Below are 17,861 nucleotides of genomic sequence, written 5' to 3' on the forward strand. Positions count from 1 at the left end.
ATAGGCAACATGCGAAAAGAAAAAGAAAGACATGAGAAAAACATTGCTTTACAAACCTTAAGACTTAATAAACAAAAAATTGATATTTTGTCTATGAAAGCATTGTAATATTTACTGAGAAAAGGATGAAATCTAAGAGGATCTCTGTATCAAATGAAATATTCACCAAAGTTTGTTGAAACTAAAAGAAATTCATATATAGTTATATTTCCAAACACTAAGCTTCTGAATATATGTGTAAATTGGAAAGGTTATAAATCATAGGAAATTAGAACATTTGAAATAAAGACAAATATTTGTTGAGGTTTCCATTGTTACATTGGTCATGTTATGGGTTTGCCATTTGCAATTTCTTGATACAATTTGTATGATGTACTATATAATTAGTGGTTTCTTCCTGTCTATTAGTCAGAGCTGTCTTGGACTTCCACTGATCAGACTAACTCGTTCAGAAATCCAGAATTAGGCTTGTATGTTTATGAAAGTGTTGAGCTTCCGCTGACACTGACGGATGTGGACAGCCAAGAGGACTCTTCCTGTCCAATTCGTCTTCAGAAAGGTAAATGTTAAAAGTGGTTAAATCCTTTTAGACACTAACTTTATAAGTAAAGTTAAAAACCATGTTCTTATAGGTCTTTCTTAACCATTTGAATGCATAATTAAATTTTGGGTGGGTTCTCTAAAAAGTGTCAATCATCCAATTAAAAAAAAAATGAAATTTAGAGTTTGACCTTTCATGGTACTTTTTCAATATAAAAATCCACTAGTTGCGCTTTTGCTCAGTGATGTGTGTGGTACTAAGGTGGGAAATTCAAGGACATGTTAGTATTCTGATTGTCGCACTATGTGGAATAGGTTTTGTGACACTGTGGGGTAAATCTGCTTATTGCACCAAACGGCTATAAAAGTTAAGTCGGATAAATCCGATATTAACATCCTAAAGGTTAAAGCATCATTGTGTTAATTTCTGAGTAAGATTCATCAGAGTGAATCCATTCATGTGTTTGTAATGCTAATAAGTGTTGACGGATCTGATATTTTTAAAAGCCTATAAGTTTAAAATCTTCTTGCTTTTAAGAGTACAACCCTTTCTCATTCAGCATTGTGGGTAACATCACTACATAACAGTATGTTAGTGCTATATTTACCTTTTCCAACATGTACAAAATGTGTTAACAAGAACATGTATGGTAAAATTATAAAAGCATATTATTATGATATGATATTCAGTTATGAAACTATCATTTTGTTAATGCATTTTTAGAATGAATGCTCTATGAAGTATAGGGTGGGCCAGTAAAAACTTGACCAAAACATAGTTGCATCAGTTATGTGATACTTGCATGTGTGTGTGTGTGTGTGTGCACATGAGTGTATGTACATACATCATCACAAATATCCAGCATTGTCCTGAAAAATGCATTTTGGTCAATTTCCAAAGAATTCTTGATTTTTTTTTTAGTTGACCATATTTAACTTGTAGGTAGTTCAATTTTCAGGTCATCATATTTACTTCTCATTTCTGTTTTATGTATATTTAACTGAAACAATTTTTGGAACAGTTGTGTTTAATCTGTTAACTTCCAAGACATTATTACTGTTTTGGGCAAATACAAGTAATAGCATGTTTTCTATAATTCTTTTACTTTAGATCCTACAACGCACATAAGATATCACTGTAGTCACAATGCTGGTGTTCACTCAGTTGCTTTACCTCTAGTCTACCAACTGGAAAGATTTGCAGAAAAAGGTAAAATCTAAGTGTCTTGTACATGTGAATAAAATAGTTCCGGACTCACAGCCACAGTACTGTAGATGTTAAACTGTAAAACGCCTATGAAATTTGTGTATTAATACTTCTAATTAGTGAAAAGAGTGGCTGTTTAAGTAAAGATATACTTGTACCTGAATGACATTGATTTTCCTTTGTATGCCCACCCACCCAATGGCTCAGTGGTAAATTTGATGATGAGGAACCCACTTTTTAGAAAATAAAAGTTTAGAGACAGCTTGACTGGGTAATGAAGAAAACTTTATTATAAATGTACAATATTTTGACAAGATTGTCATCCTCAAGTATTTTACAGAGCCACATGAATAAGGCTCAGTGGTATGTTTGCAGGCTTACATTGCCAAATAATGGCTTTCGATACTCATGGTTGGTATATAGCACAGATAGACCACCATGTAGCTTTGTGCACAACAACAAACATCGTAAAATAACATAACCTCGAGTGTAGCAGTTAGAGAATAAAAAAAAGCCCAAGTAAATGGAACAAGCTGTCAGAAGTCTTGATATTCGAGAAACTAGTTTCAACACATTTGTGTGTCCTCTTCAGTTTCACGTTGTGAGACCGAGGAAGACGTGTTCATGAATGTGTGGAAACTAGTTTAATATCAAGACTTCTGACAGTGTGTTCTGTTTATTTTCGTTTTTCACTAACTGCTATACATAAAATTGTGTTCCTTTATTATTATGTTTTAATATGTATTACTTTAACATGGATTTTCAGTCTTATTAAATACTTGCTAAATATGATTATGAACTTAGTAATTATTGTGTTCTATTTAACCCACAAGAGGACAGCACAAGCGTTGTTCCTCTCCTGCAGGAGCAGGAGTGTATAGTGGAACACCTATTATGTACCCGACCCCTGCCCAGTAGCCCTTCAGCTCCAGTACTTGGATTAGCAGTTATGGCAAGCACAACAGGAGCATCACTGATCTGTCTGCTGTCTACTTGGGAATTTGTGATCCTGCCTCTTGTGTAAGTGTAAACCTCCAGAACCATTTTTTATGTGATTTACAGCATACTGCTTTTACTTGGGATTTAACTTGAATGTCAGGTTTATAAACAGTGTATCAAACATTGCTTATGAAGAATTCATAATAATAATGATGATGAAATAAAACATGTAAATAAAAATATTAAAAATAAGCATCATGGCATACGGCTCATTTTTAACTACTTAATTCAAGTATTTTGACCAGTAGTAAAGCTCCAATGTAAGAATTATCTAAATGGAATACACTAGTTATATATCAAACTATATATATATTCAATGTTACAGAGTAGGACATGAACATTTCTGAGTTTTCTTATAGATTAACAATGCTTTTAGCATAAAACAGTGCACATGAATTTTTTTATTCTATACGTGATGTAACGATTTATTGAAATCCCATTCTTAGTGGTTAATGTTCGTTTAAGTATAAACAACGTCACTTAGAATATAAACACTAGTTAAGGTCAGTTTTGGTATCAGATGTCTAGTAAAAGAAACTAATCATCAGAATTAATTATGTATATTTTAATAATCTTATGCAAAAAAAATTATCAATCAACTTTTTTTTTCTCATGATACAAATATAACCAGATGTCACTAGTGATAGAGAATATCAGCAGTACACTTGTGATATTATTAGGATGTGGTTTGGACTGTGGTGTGACTTATATCATTGGTAACTCACTACAAGTGATAAAATTGTTTTGACGCATAAAATGGTTTACAAATTGTTGCAATTGTTTGCATGAATATTTTTTAACCATCAGTTGAGGAAGCAAAGGTACTTCTGGTTTCCTTGGCTTATGTGATTGGAATATCTAGTTGAAATAAATTAATGTGACTTTTATTGTATTTTGAAATGGTAATTTTAAACTTCAATCCAAATTGACCTTACTAAATATTTCTTGTTACATTTTTTATCTTTGGTATTCGGCACAATTTAAAGATCATAGCACAGATCATTTCAAAGTATTGATTGCATTGGTAAAGTTGAAAACTATTCCAAGCTTTTTTAATTTGATATTGTTAAATTGACATTGTTTATGATTTCAGTATCTGTGTTAAATATTGAGATAGATTAGAGGCTTTTTTGTAAGTCACTCGGTATGGATGTGTTGTATGTACATGGAGCTTTATAGATAACCTGTCAGATTTAGCATGTATTTATTCATATGTGTTAGCTAGACCCAAAGAATGCTTCCCCCCCATCATTTTATAGCCTCCCTTTGGCTCGTTTGTAAGTCTGAGGGCTTATAATAATAAAAATCAGGTTTCAATACTTGCTTTGGGCACAGGGCAGATAGCCTACTGTACTTTGTGCTTAACAGCAAACTGTCATTTTCTAGGTTTCTGTCATTCTAAGATTAACACTCACAAGCCACCCTCTTTTGAATTTGAAATCTTTTGCATGTTACTCATTTTTGTGTGTGTGTGTGATTTTCATTCTTTGTTGTTTCAGTCGGGAATTGTCCTCATTTCTTTATGCAGCAGTTATGCAAAGCATGCATGGAACTGACCATACACCGAAGTCTTCACAATCAGCTGACCTGTTCCTGTTTGTTATATACTAGTAGATTTAACAGGTTATGTTCCTTTGTATCTCTCTCTCTCTCTCTCTTTATTTTATGTTGATTCTCCTGTGTCCTTTGAGTTGTACTCACAGGGTCTGTACATGATGAGCAGATTTTGGTACATTTGTACAGTCAGATTTATAGCTAGTAATGGATAATTATACTACTATATTTTGTATTCTAAAGAATGTGAGTAATTGATGGCCCATGAACAGTCTGTGTAAAATTTATTTTTTCTTTCCGTGATTTTGCACAATTCAAGTTGTAGATTATGATGGAACATATTAACATATGTTTTATATGAAACTTAATTCTCTTACAACATTTGATTAACCTTCAACAACAACCAGTGAGATGTATAGTTTGATCAACAGAACAAAGTGTCACTTAGATCTGTTATTTATCTTTATATAGTGATTTTCACTGACTTTGATGGTCAAAAATAACCTCTGTTATGAGAAAAGTAATCATACTGTTCATAGTGTCCTAAAGGCATCCTCACAGCATGTGGATACTTTTCATTTGCACCCCTTGGGTGATTGGTAGATAGTCCCTTTTTTGGTCTCTTCAATAAGGTCTTACAGATAATTATTTAATATTTCTTTTTTTTCTTTCTGTTATGGATTCATGTTTTTCTTTCTGGTGATGGCTTGGCAGTAAAGCATGCTTTAGCTGGAGATATTCTTCAAGGTTTAATTTCTGTTGTTGTTAATCATCATCCAGATGCATTCCAAAAACCATCAGATGAAGATTTGGGACTGGGAATGTGTTTCCCACCATTTCTCCACATCAATCTCAAGAAATTCTATATTGTCCGAAAAGTCTCACTTTATTTGCTCAATCAGCAATAAACACAAGTTCTGTGAGTTCAGTCTGATAACTTATTGAATAAGTGGTTTTAGATGATGTAGTCATTGACTCAATATAAATCACACAATTAATATACTCAGTACAAAGTCTCTCAATGGGTAGGTTGTAAGTTTAAGGACTTGTAATGCTACAGTCTGGGGTTCAGTTCCCTGAAGTGGACAAAGCAGATAGCCCAATGTGGCTTTGCTCTAAAATAAACTCATTAAAAGATATAAATAACGTTTTTCATCATATATATATATATATATATACTCGAAGAAAAACCTAAGCATTTGGCCTTTCACACTTATAATTTTTCTGAACTCTGCCAAATATTATGCTGAGTCAGTATTTACCATGATATAGTTATTGATTCAGTGCAGGTCACATAATTAACATAGTCACTATAGGATATTAGTAACTTTCTTTATCTTAACCTTACATACTTCAAGTGTAAGTATTTACCACACTAAAGAGATTTAAAACTTTTATCAGTTATCTCTATCTTTCCTCAAATTCTATGCTTACTTTTTATGTTATCTTTCCAATTTTAAGAGTTGGTCACCTTTGGGTTGTCTTCATCATAAACCTCCTTTCTAGTATGGCTGTTGGGCAGAGTCACTTTAACAAGGCATTTTAAATTCACTAGTGAATTAAAATAAATAGAACTTGTTCTATGGACGTCTAGCTGGAACTTGTTACATAATAAGAGGTAAACTTATATGTGTATGTAACTTACAGTGTTAAAACTAATTCATTCAGTATGTATTTTAGTTATTTATGGTATTAGATGTATTTGATATATAACATTAGTTTTCTTTAACTGTAATAACTACATTGCCCGAATGTGATAGGCATGGTACGTGAAGCTTAACATGTGACATTTCTGCTTCTATGCGTAGTACTTTACTAAGCAGGCTCAACCTTGTTAGGTGTTCTTGGGTTAAGAGCTAAAAATACCACTAACGGTGAGGATTCCCAACTGATGACCTAAAGCAGAGTGGTCATAGAGGCTTTTCGTGGTTTGACTGTCACTCATAATTATAGCTGGGTAATTGGTGTACTTTTCTACTTGGTTAGTCATCGAGCTCATTCATTGGTTGCATTCAACTGATTATACTCATATGAGACTTGGATAGTTGGAATAATCTTGAACACTAATTTCAGTTAGTTGATTATTTTTGTGAGTCATGGCCACAAACAATTAATCTGAACAACCTTGAATTAATTGAAAATAATAATGAGAAATTGTAATGGCATTATTTTGATTACTTGAATAGTTTTGATAATTAAATACAGTAATTCCAATTCATTGATTATTTTACATGACATTAATAAATGCTCATAGGTAATCAATTATGTTGATTATAATCAAGTTAAAAATTAATTAGTGATTAGACTTAGCTTATAACTAATTATATAGTAAACAACCAGATTAGCACATGCCTGTCTGTGACATATATTTCTAATATTTTGTTAATTTGTACAGTTTAGTCCAGCATTATAGGATGTTCTATTGATGGAACCATAAGTCAAATCAGATCATCAGTAGCGGGCAGCTATTACGACATTCACCGATATTCACAAATGAAAGAAAAAATAATAATAAGTTTATATATTTGCAGTCATTTTCATCTGGTGTTTCTATCATGTTTTGAAAAAGTCTCTTTCTTTCTTTCTTTTTTTTTTTTATATCGCATATCATATTAAGTTGGCAGCTATGATATTATTATTGGCATGTAAAAATTTACTTAAATCCTGTAATCATTGTCTGCTCTTTACCAATGTCAAATTTGTTTTCAAAGGACTTCATACCATACCAATATTCCATCTCTGCTGTCTTCTGAGCTAGGAGAAACCATCCTTTCTCCATTACATCGGCTTCATGGGGAGGGATTCAAGCAACACATTTACCAAATGCTGCAACGAACAACCTCTACTCCACTGCTGAAATATGCTCATCCTTCAGATGGAACAGAACCATCCCCTCAGCACTGTTTGGAAGTATTGGGCCGTACCACACAACACCTCAGAGAAGATTACATCCAGCGATTAGATGGAGTTCAAGTGATGATTGAACGCAGGTTAGTTATATCCTGTAGAAAATACTACAATGTTCTTGTTGGTCTGTCCTTGAACAGAGCTGGTATTATTTTATCATTTGTATGATTCACAGATTTTTTGATTTTTTTTATAGTTAAAATTAAATATTTCAATACTATGTGTTGAAACAAAGCTAAAAAAAACATGAACAGCAAAGTATCAACAATCACCAGTTAGCATGTGGACTCTCTACCTTAAAACTTGTAACCTAAAACAGGTAATTTCTTTTCCATGTATGCATGGTACTTCCAAAAAAGAAAAACCTGAGAACATTAGACACATATTAGTTGGCAAGTATAGGAGAGATAGAGGAGATCAAAGTATATACGGAAGGTCAGTTGTGCTTTATAAGAACAAAGTTCCAGGTCTGGTGCTGTACTTAGAACTATAGACTACTTTCTCCATTACAAACAGTCTTATAGCCATGATTACATGTTATTAACTGACACTGGAATGTCCATTGTAAAAAGATTCTGTAAAGAAAAGCATAGTTAATTTTACACCATACATCTTTACAGACATTCTACAAACTCTTCACTGTACGTGAATAGATGTATGCTTCCAAGACCACATTTAAGTAAATCAAGTGTATAGATGTCCATAAATGCATTGTCAGATGTACTAACAGGTATGTTGGAGAATATCATTCACTCTCTACGTGCAGACGTAGACGTGTGAGTTTGCGCTTTACTCTGACTTATCCATACCTTCTGTGCATCCAGGCTGTACAGTAAAAAAATTCCATTTTCATCTTTGCTTTACTGCACATCTTATAGCATTAATATTTTCCTTTATTTGAGAAGTCTGCAGCAACCATAAAGCCTGAAAGAATAATTTATTTACACCATGTACATTACTATATATGTTTTTTTTTACAAATCATTTTCAGCAGCAAATTACATTTTTGTGCACCATCTTTTGAATCTTGATGTTTCACTGTTTGAATATTCTATCTTAGAAATGACTGTGTCATTCTTCTCCAACCATAGGTTACCATAGTAGCATTGCACTGTTCATCAGAAATTCACTGTGAAATGAATGTCTAGGTGTTCACATCTGCAGAAAAACGCCTGTATTTTTAGAGAGTTTGATTAAACCAAGATAAATTATATGAATACAAGTTCCCAGTTATTCAGTTTGTTATATAGGAGTTTGATTAAACCTTCATAAACTTTATAAATATGAGCTCCTGGTTATTCATCTTATAATATAGTTCCCTAAATGTTATGTATTTTTTTTATGTAAAATTGTAGTGCAGAATAATAAGTCTGCACGTGAATTTATAGATACGTATGTCAGGCATAGGAATATATTCCGATTTGTAGTCATGTTCAGCTGTTATAGTAAATTTTGGTAAGCCGATAAACCACAATACAAATCATGTACATCATGTACAAATTTTCTGTTACCCCTCTCATAATAATCAGAAATCACTTCAAGTATATTACTATGCAAATGAAGCATATTATTTCCTCTTTTTTCCCTTTCTATTTACTTGGCCATTCATGTAGCAGGAATGTCTTCTTTTTTTTTAAATGGTCATCTTCAACTATCTTTCTTTTGACTGATCATTGATTGATGAGTCAATGGACCTACACTTTTATATATATCAACTAAATATAATATTTTAACTTGCGTATTGCAATTGCAAAATATGTATAAGGAATGCATTTAAATCTTTTCATGAACTACAACCATATTGTTGCAGATTGTCTCACTGAATGTTTTAACACCACTGTTATTTTCATAATCATGTTATGACCTTACAATGCTTAGTGTGTTTGAAGAGTAGAAAATTAACCTAAGAAAAAAAATTATTCAAAGGGAAAGTTATTTTCTGATATATTTATTTATTGTTCTACTTAAGTCTGTTGATTTACTTTATCGTGAAGTTTCTCAACCACAAATACAAGATCTGCTGAAGTTCGTTATTAAAGAAATTTGTTTAAAAAACTACAGAAATCAATAGTAGACTTATTATTATGTGAACTGTGCATTCAAGAATTACTAAATTTGTTTACTGTTGAATAACTTGAAACACCATCTGATGCTGTTATATTAACATGTGCTTCTACTCTGATATGTAATTGTTGTGCATGTTTTAGTTCTTACAGTGTCAGTGTTTAAACACACGTATATCTCTTAATTGCAACAAATTAGTAATCCAGTAGTTAGTTAAACAGTACATCCCAAAAAGCTATATCAATAGACTTGTTATCACATTTTAAATAAGTATGCATATTAACATATTCATATTAACAGCACTATGGATAGAAAATGAAAATATTCAACCTTGATATGCAAGTCTGAATGGACAACCTTCCTAGAAAGGATTAGGTCCACACAATGTTTTGTATTTGTCTTCATCATGTCTACCTGAAGAGGGTAAAAGTACAAAAATATCATCCCGTACCTAATCGTTTCCAGGTAGTGGAATAAAAGGACAGTCTACCTGGAATAAAAGGACAGTGATAGACTGTCCTTTTATTCAAGGTAGACTGTCCTTTTATTCCAGATAGACTGTCCTTTTAGAAATGCAAATCATGGATCAACCTCTGCCAAAGAAATGTATTAAGTATTCAGCTCTCTCTAATATTGGCGATAATACAAGTCACCGATTTTGCATCACTAGCTCCATCTTCAACCAGCATAACATTTTTACATTATATTGTGAAATGCTGCCCGATCAATTGTCCACACCCCCAAAATATAAATGTTTAATGTGATTAATAATGCAAAGTGTTGGAAAACAAAATTACAAACTCATAACTCTTCAAGACCTTTATCACAATTCATGTTTAACTTGTCAATAAGTTATTCTTTTTGATATTTAATCAAGATTTGAGTAGTATTACCTAGATATTTCACAAATAATAGCTATATTTACACTTTAAATTAAATACTTGCATAAATAATTTAATCTTCTAAAAATAGGTCTCATTAGGCAGTTTTAATTTTTCCTTTACATAGATTTAGATGCGTTTTATATAAAACTGTTTTCAGTCAAATGAACTTGATTTTTTTCCCCCCTACTATTATAACAATTCATTTAGCCAAGACATTTACCTAAAAATGTGTGGCTCCTGGAGCTTCTTAGAAAAGTTTTATAACAAATTAAAAATGCATGTAAAATTCTTAACTTTATGCAATATAACATAAACCATGTGTCAACTACGGTGCCTTTAATGAACTATTTTCAGTTACTTTTTTTATCAAGCATTACGTACATTTATGTTGGTCATTCATGAAGCTTGGTTGAACTGAATTTTTATAGGGTTAGAGCACTTAAAAACCAGAAAGATCAACAGTTTGTAGATATAGAGCAGTGTTTAAAAGAAAAAGAGATGTTGTGCCATGAAGCTGAAAGACTGGCAGAAAAATATGACGATACATATACACGGCAGCAAGAACTGGTTCTAAGGTAAGAGGAACCAAAGAGTCAGAATAAGTAGATATACAGCAAAATATAAATCATGCTAAATTACATGTTGTTGTTTTTTTGTAAATACATTAGTGTTTTAAAGATTTTTGCCATTTTTAATAACATTTTAAAATAAAACTCCATAAAGTGCACAGTTCCCTCTTTAATAATAATATTCTAACCAAGAATTTATATTTTAAAAACTCACTGTATTACAATACTTTTTTTTTCTTGGACCTTATGCTGGGAATTTAAAGCAAAAAAAAAATTTTTTTCGTTTAAAATATTTATTAAAAAGTTATATGTATTAGTCTAGGATATAGTTTATGAGAAATTTCTTCAGTCTTTCTCACTGTCAGTATAGCATGAACTACAAGAGTCGAATAGTTAATCATGAAGTTTGAGATGTTTTAATCTGCTATAAAATAATTGTTTAATTATTAGAATGGGTACATAAATTATCTAGGCATGAGAATTTTCAAGTTTTTGCCAGATTTATGTTTTATTTGGCAACTCCGTCAATCTTGACATTCCTCTAAATTCAAGGAGATAATTTTTTGATAAATGGTGTAATATATAGTATTATAACAAATGTAGTAATAAGTAAAGTATAGATGTAGCTTACTGGTTCCTCATATTATTAAAGTAAAATACACCAACCGGTAGCATAGCCAGCCCTAAATATTTGTGCAAGCCCAGTAGCTTATACTTTGTAAATTTAACACAATTTGCTTTATCCTCTCTGATTTTTTGTTTGCAAACATGTATATACAGGCCTATGTGGATGTTACACTTCTACCTGCAGCTGATTTAGTAACTTGTTAATAGCTCCAGGAATTACATTGATAGCTAATGGTGTGACGTAGCACAACTGCCAACATCAGTTGAAAATACAAGTGTCATATCGAATAATCAGCAGACTTGTTTAGCATTGCTTTGTATATAAATGAACCACATACAGACCAGTGAATTGCTCGTGAACAAGACTATTGCAAGTAGCATTTGGGTTGTAAGAGCAAAAACGTATTGGTCCAATGCATGTTTGTCAGATTTAACACTAAAAAGATATCAAAACGTAGAATTTTTCCAGAGAATTTGTCAAAGTAGTCAAGTTTACAGTGAACCTTGCATGCTTTTTTATATGTTATTTGTATAGAAAATAAGCTGCACATGTATAATTATCGAGATATTAGATCTAACATTAAGATTATACCATGTGTCAAATTCAGCATTCCTGTTATCATTCACCTAGGCCTAATGTTAAATTACAATACCATTAAGGCAGGCTTTTTAATGTCCGATTAAGTAGCTTGTTACTATTAACAATTCATGGTTTTATAAAATCAGTTAACATTTCTGAATTTATGTGGTTGCCAATTATTAGAAGGTACTGATTAATATTAGGAAGCAAGTAAATTATTAGTACAGTACTTGGATGGCTAAGTTTTACATTATTTCACTAGTAGCCCCTATGATAGCCAGAGTTTCAACTGTTGTTTTTTTATAAATGCTTGTGAGGCTTTACATGTTTAAAAAAATTAGCATAATATCATAATTACGATTACAAAAATATATTCAAATGTGCAGGTATCTGAAAATATAATTGCTCTTCAAGAGATATCCTGTTTGAAATTAACAATTAAACCCCCCTCCCAACATAAAATTCCCCAGGTTTAATATGGTAATACTAACAGTGATTGGTTATCCACTAAATGGAATACTGTTACTACTCTCCATTCTCTGAAATGAGTTGTAAATTTAGATAATGCATTTTTGTAGAATAGAGCAAGTGCTACAGCAGCTCCACAAACGGCTTCCTGTCTTGTCAGATGCAGAAGTCGGTATGAAACAAGAACTCCTATCCTGTGAAGAAAAACTGAAATGTTTCCATAATTCCCTGGAGCACATCCACATCAAGCAAAAGTATCAGGCTGACCAGATTATTGCCAGTAAACATAAAGCAGGCCCTGAGTTTATGGACAGAGGCTCTTCAGCAGATGTTGATCAGTTGCAGCTTAAAAAACTAACAGAGGTGCTAAAGCAGCAGTAAGTAGCTTGGGAAACTTCCCAAAACAAGTTCTACCATACTATTTTTATTGATAGCCATAAGACTTAAGATATAAAAAATATTTTGGGACTTAAATTTTATTATTTTTTATTCTTTGCCTGTTCCTAAAATAGAATTTAAATGTTAATATTATCCAAATTTTTAGTCTGGCTTCATTATATCTACTATTTCTATAAGGCATCTCTAAAGCTATTAGAATTCTTCACCAATAAACATGATTTTTGGGGTAATTAACAAAAGAAGATTTATATAAAGAAATATATTTATATAACAGTATGAAATATAGGTTGATGGTAACCATGAGCTTTTATGTGTGTCATATAACTGTGGGAAAATAATTTGTTAAATATGAATAGTTTGTGAATTTTAGCTTAAATAAGTTAATGCTAAACTTCAGTGGAGCTACTTTTGTTTTTGATTTTTGTTAAGAGATTAAAGAATCTCTTTCTTCCTGGATGAATATAACTAGTTTATGTATGCTTAAGTATGTGAGAAGTAAGTCACATTCACAGTTTTTTTACTGTTGGAATATGATTATTTTTTGTTCGTATTTCATGGTTTTAATAACACTTCAGTTTCTCCAGAAATGTTACTTTTTCTTTTTACAGTTCTCATTCTTTGACTATAGGGACTACAATAATATATCCATTGTCACATAATCCCTGTGACTGACTGAATTTGTTTGGCAGTTGGTAAACACACTTCCATGTATAAAATACACTTCACTGAATAAATCGCAGTGTGTTTTGACAAGTTTATTTAAGTACTATTTTTTTGTTGAATTTCACAAAAAAACTACTAGGCTGTTTGAAGTCTATTTATGCAAGCTGTCCCTAATTTGGAAGTAATAGGCTAGAAAGAAGGCAGCTAGTCAACACCATCCACTGCCAACTCTTTGGCTACTCCAAGTGGGCTTGACAGTCACATTGCCCCACGGCTGAAAGGGCAGTCATGACCCACAGATTGCAAGTCAATCACCTTAATCATCAGGCCATGCCAGGCCCGATTTAAGTATTAAATTGAGATGAATTTGACTTAGAGATAATACATCATTTTTGGTTTTGCATGTTTGTAGTTTTTGATTGACTTATTTTCATCATAATTTTAGAAAATGCCTCTTCATTAATCCATTTTCTTTTTATTCATAGTAGACAAATAAGATTTATGTTTTTTTGGTATTAAGTTACCATGACTTCTTGCTTTTTTTTTCTATGGGTAGATTTCTTACACATTTAAAAGCTTAAAGAATGGATTCATTAAATAAGGCATTGTGAATTTATTTGTGTATAATCACTGTGGATATATTTTGTAATGAATTTTAAAAGATTATTTGCCGGATATTATTCAGATAGTTTCTCAGTATGAAATAATATTGTGAGACAAAAACAACTGTGTTCTAAATGTTTGGAGTATGACATTACCATTAGTCTTAAGTTCATTCTGTTAAATATTGATCATTTTTGCTGTTATCTTTAATTTAGTTGAATACAGACAGTAAATATTTTTCTCTTGTGAATAGAGAATGATTTTTCATAATTGAATATAATTTAAACATGGTTCAAGAAGCCCCAATATCTAATCAAGTTCATGTTGTTTTAATTACAATTAAGTGACTATCTTTTGTTCTTTACTAAGTTTTGGTTACCTTTCTGTTTGTTTTTTTTTTCTTATTTGGAAGCTACAATTTTATTCAAATTTGCTAGATAGGAATATCTCAGAATTTAAAAGTAATTTGGTAAGTTTTTAGCTAGGATTATGATTTTTTTGTTGTTGTTTTGTTTGGTCAAAGAATTGTTAGACTTTTCCTTTATTTAACTGATTTTAAATAATTCAAATATAGCATCATAAGTTTAGTTTATTTGGCTAAGTTTTATATTATTTCTTTTATGTTTCACTTTTGAAAAAAAAACAACTAATTTGTCCTTTTATTTAATCTCCTGAAAGCTTTTACTATAACAATTAGTATGAACTGATGGAGTCTAAATGTTTACTTTAAATGTTCATAATTCTAGTGACTACCACCTTGGAATTAGTCTGGATAACATAAAGTACAGTTATATTGTTTCCTTGAAAAGAATATTACTTCTCATTGTGTGTGGCTCTGCAAGAATAATTATGTTGTATATATACAAAGCAATGTTTGAAATTGCTTAAAACAGCAGATATTATAATATTCTTATACAAGCATTATTGATGAAATTGATGTATCTGAAAGTATGTGTTTTCTACCTGCAAGTCTGATAATCTTAGGACAAATATGCAGTAAATTGTTTGATATGAGAACAAATAAGTTCAGGCAAGCAAGTGGCAGAAATGACCTCCTATGGTTTCTGTCGTACTCCATTTGTAAGTGTTTGACATGGTAAACTAATGACAGCATTGTGATCTCATGTTTTCTGAGGTAACTATGTTAGCATACTGATAAATGAAAACATAGTCATAACTTAGTTATTTATAATGTTGTAAAATTGATGTATTTACTTATAGTAATTTGTATTGCCATGTTGACTTAACAGTATTTGTGGTTCAAAATTATATATATATATATATATTATTTTATTTTTTTTTTTTTTTTTTTGTTAGTTATTAGAGACTGTAAATATAAAGTTTAGAGATGACTTGAATGGGTAGTGAAATAAACTGTACTACAATTTAAAACATTTCAACAAGCTCATGTCATTATCGGTACTTGTATCTGATGATGACATAAGCTTGTTGAAACGTTGTACATTTGAATAAAGTTTATTTCACTACCTATTCAAGCCATCTCCAGACTTTACTTTCTAAAAAGTGGGTTCCTTGTCATCAAATCAGACTGTAGATATAACACTGAAATTACTTGCAAAGGTCACAAACATTTTCTTTTATGTTGTTCGTTTTTCTAAAACCTGACATTTTTTGTAATAACTTGAAGAAATAGTTACTGTTGAATTTTTTAGGGCTTGAAAATGGTTTTCTAAATTGTATATATGAGCATATCAAGCTAATTTATAATCATACTTTTTTTACTCATTTCTTAAATTTTTGTTTCTTTACAGAGGGAACTCCATTGCTGATCTGATCATGAAAATTAAAAGTTTGAAAAAACAAGTTGGAGTGTAATTTTTAAAAATAGAATAATTATTTCTTTTTGAAGAGAAAATTGTTAAATTTGTGTCAAAATATTAGATGTATTTTTATTAATTTTTTTTTTTCAGATAATTTGTGGAAGATGAAATATGTTTATCTGTGAATTAAAAATATTCAAATGCATCATGGTTTATAACTTGTTTTCAATTGTGGGCTGTAATAAACTATTACATTTATACTTAATCAACTTTGTAATAAAGGATATGGATCTTTGCTTTGCTCAGCACAAACTAGTTCCACATTATCATTATTATATATTTTTTAAACATAAGTTGAGATCTTGCAATAGTAACTCCCATATACACACACACACACACACAGAGAACACTCCCAAGAATACAAATCGACCACCTGCATGACATCATAAGCAAATAATTCTTACTCAGTAAAGACCAAGAATATAAACAGCCATCTCTCAAATGATAGGATCCTGGAGCTTAACTGTATTTTTACGAGGTCACATAGTTGGATGATGGGTAGCCAGTCAAAAGTCCGCAAGAAAATGCCAGCTTACCTGCAGTACTGCTATCCAGTTTGTGAATGGTCCAGGCATCGAAAACCAACAGAACACATTCTTCGTACTGTATGGAAAATGACCAAAATCAAATAGCTGCTAAAGTTCCAGCACCATCAGAAACAATTTTCTTAGCATGGACTACTATTGCTGAGTAACTAGAAGGAAGCCAATCCTCGCTCCAGACAATATCTAACATCAATAGCAGTAAACATCACAGATACTATCACACCTCTTTGCCTTTTCGGACATTAGTTCTTTCTGCTGAGCAATATTTGTACAATTCTCAGGAAGTTGATGAACATGAGTTTGGTGACTGTCTACCCAAGAACTTTTGTTGAACCATCTGAAAGCCATGATAAAATAAAGCAGTATTTATGTTATGGTGTGGGTAGGTGTGCACTTTTGGCAGCTAATGGTATGCAAATTGACAACCACAGTTCTCAACCAAGGCCTTCTACTTGTCTACATTAAAAACCCGGTTGTAGTGTCCTAATTCTAAATACTTACCAGTGAACTTACTTCATTGCCTTGAATAACACACGCTTGCTCAGAGGAATAACATTATAGAATCTTCATATTGCATGTTATTTTACTTATCTAAATCCACCCACACACACACACCCAGTGGCTCACTGGTGAGCTTGAGGACTTGTAACGCTAAAGATCATTAATCATGATTATTAATCATGTTATTCATCATTGCCTTAAATAACACATGCTTGTTCAGAGGAATAACATTATAGAATCTTCATATAATGTACAGATATGGAGAGATAAAAATCAAGGTAGATACACATAATGACATCTTCAGATCTCTACTAAAGGAACTTTCTTTCGTTCAGTGCACTCATCAGTTTGATTATTTTTTGTGAATATGTTTACATTGTGTTCAGTCACTTTCTTTCTTAAGCTCGGTCAAAGTCAGGGCTCATATTTACTTCATAATTCACTACCTTATCAAATTTCATGTTATCTGCTGATACTGTCTGAAAGGTAAATTGGTATATCAGAGAATACCGTACTGGCACAGCATTAGGAAGATAAATTGATATTAAATGTCACTTCATGTATGATTAAAACACAAACATTAGATATTGCATGTTATTTTACTTATCTAAATCCACCCACACACACACACCCAGTGGCTCACTGGTGAGCTTGAGGACTTGTAACGCTAAAGATTGGGGTTCGATACTTGCATTGGGCACAGAACAGATAACCATTGTGTTTAATATCAAAGAAACAAAAACTATTTAAATTATATTAAAACTAGTAAAATTTACTGTTCTAAATATAAAAAAACTCACTTTGAAGTTATCCACTTGTTAAACACACTATTCGCATGGAGAATTCAAAAAGTTGTATTAACACAAAGCATCTGATACACAGTAAAGTCAAGAAAGTTCAAATATCTACT

The 17,861-nt window shown here is 31.6% G+C and overlaps 1 protein-coding gene across 2 annotated transcripts in view; it reads left to right on the forward strand.

The window, feature by feature from the left end:
* Positions 1-16,047, forward strand: part of LOC106457682 (nuclear pore complex protein Nup88-like) — a 27,433-nt gene extending 11,386 nt beyond the window's left edge. For both annotated transcript variants that reach the window (XM_013917121.2, XM_013917122.2), the window contains exons 6-12: positions 409-559; positions 1,652-1,750; positions 2,581-2,767; positions 7,012-7,290; positions 10,584-10,730; positions 12,510-12,776; positions 15,837-16,047. In XM_013917121.2, coding sequence (XP_013772575.1) covers positions 409-559; positions 1,652-1,750; positions 2,581-2,767; positions 7,012-7,290; positions 10,584-10,730; positions 12,510-12,776; positions 15,837-15,900 — 1,194 coding nt within the window. In that variant the 3' untranslated portion in view covers positions 15,901-16,047. The remainder of the gene's footprint in view (positions 1-408; positions 560-1,651; positions 1,751-2,580; positions 2,768-7,011; positions 7,291-10,583; positions 10,731-12,509; positions 12,777-15,836) is intronic.
* The last annotated feature ends 1,814 nt before the right edge of the window (positions 16,048-17,861 follow it).

The sequence above is a fragment of the Limulus polyphemus genome, unplaced genomic scaffold (assembly GCF_000517525.1).
Source record: "Limulus polyphemus unplaced genomic scaffold, Limulus_polyphemus-2.1.2 Scaffold361, whole genome shotgun sequence".
NCBI lineage: Eukaryota > Metazoa > Arthropoda > Merostomata > Xiphosura > Limulidae > Limulus > Limulus polyphemus.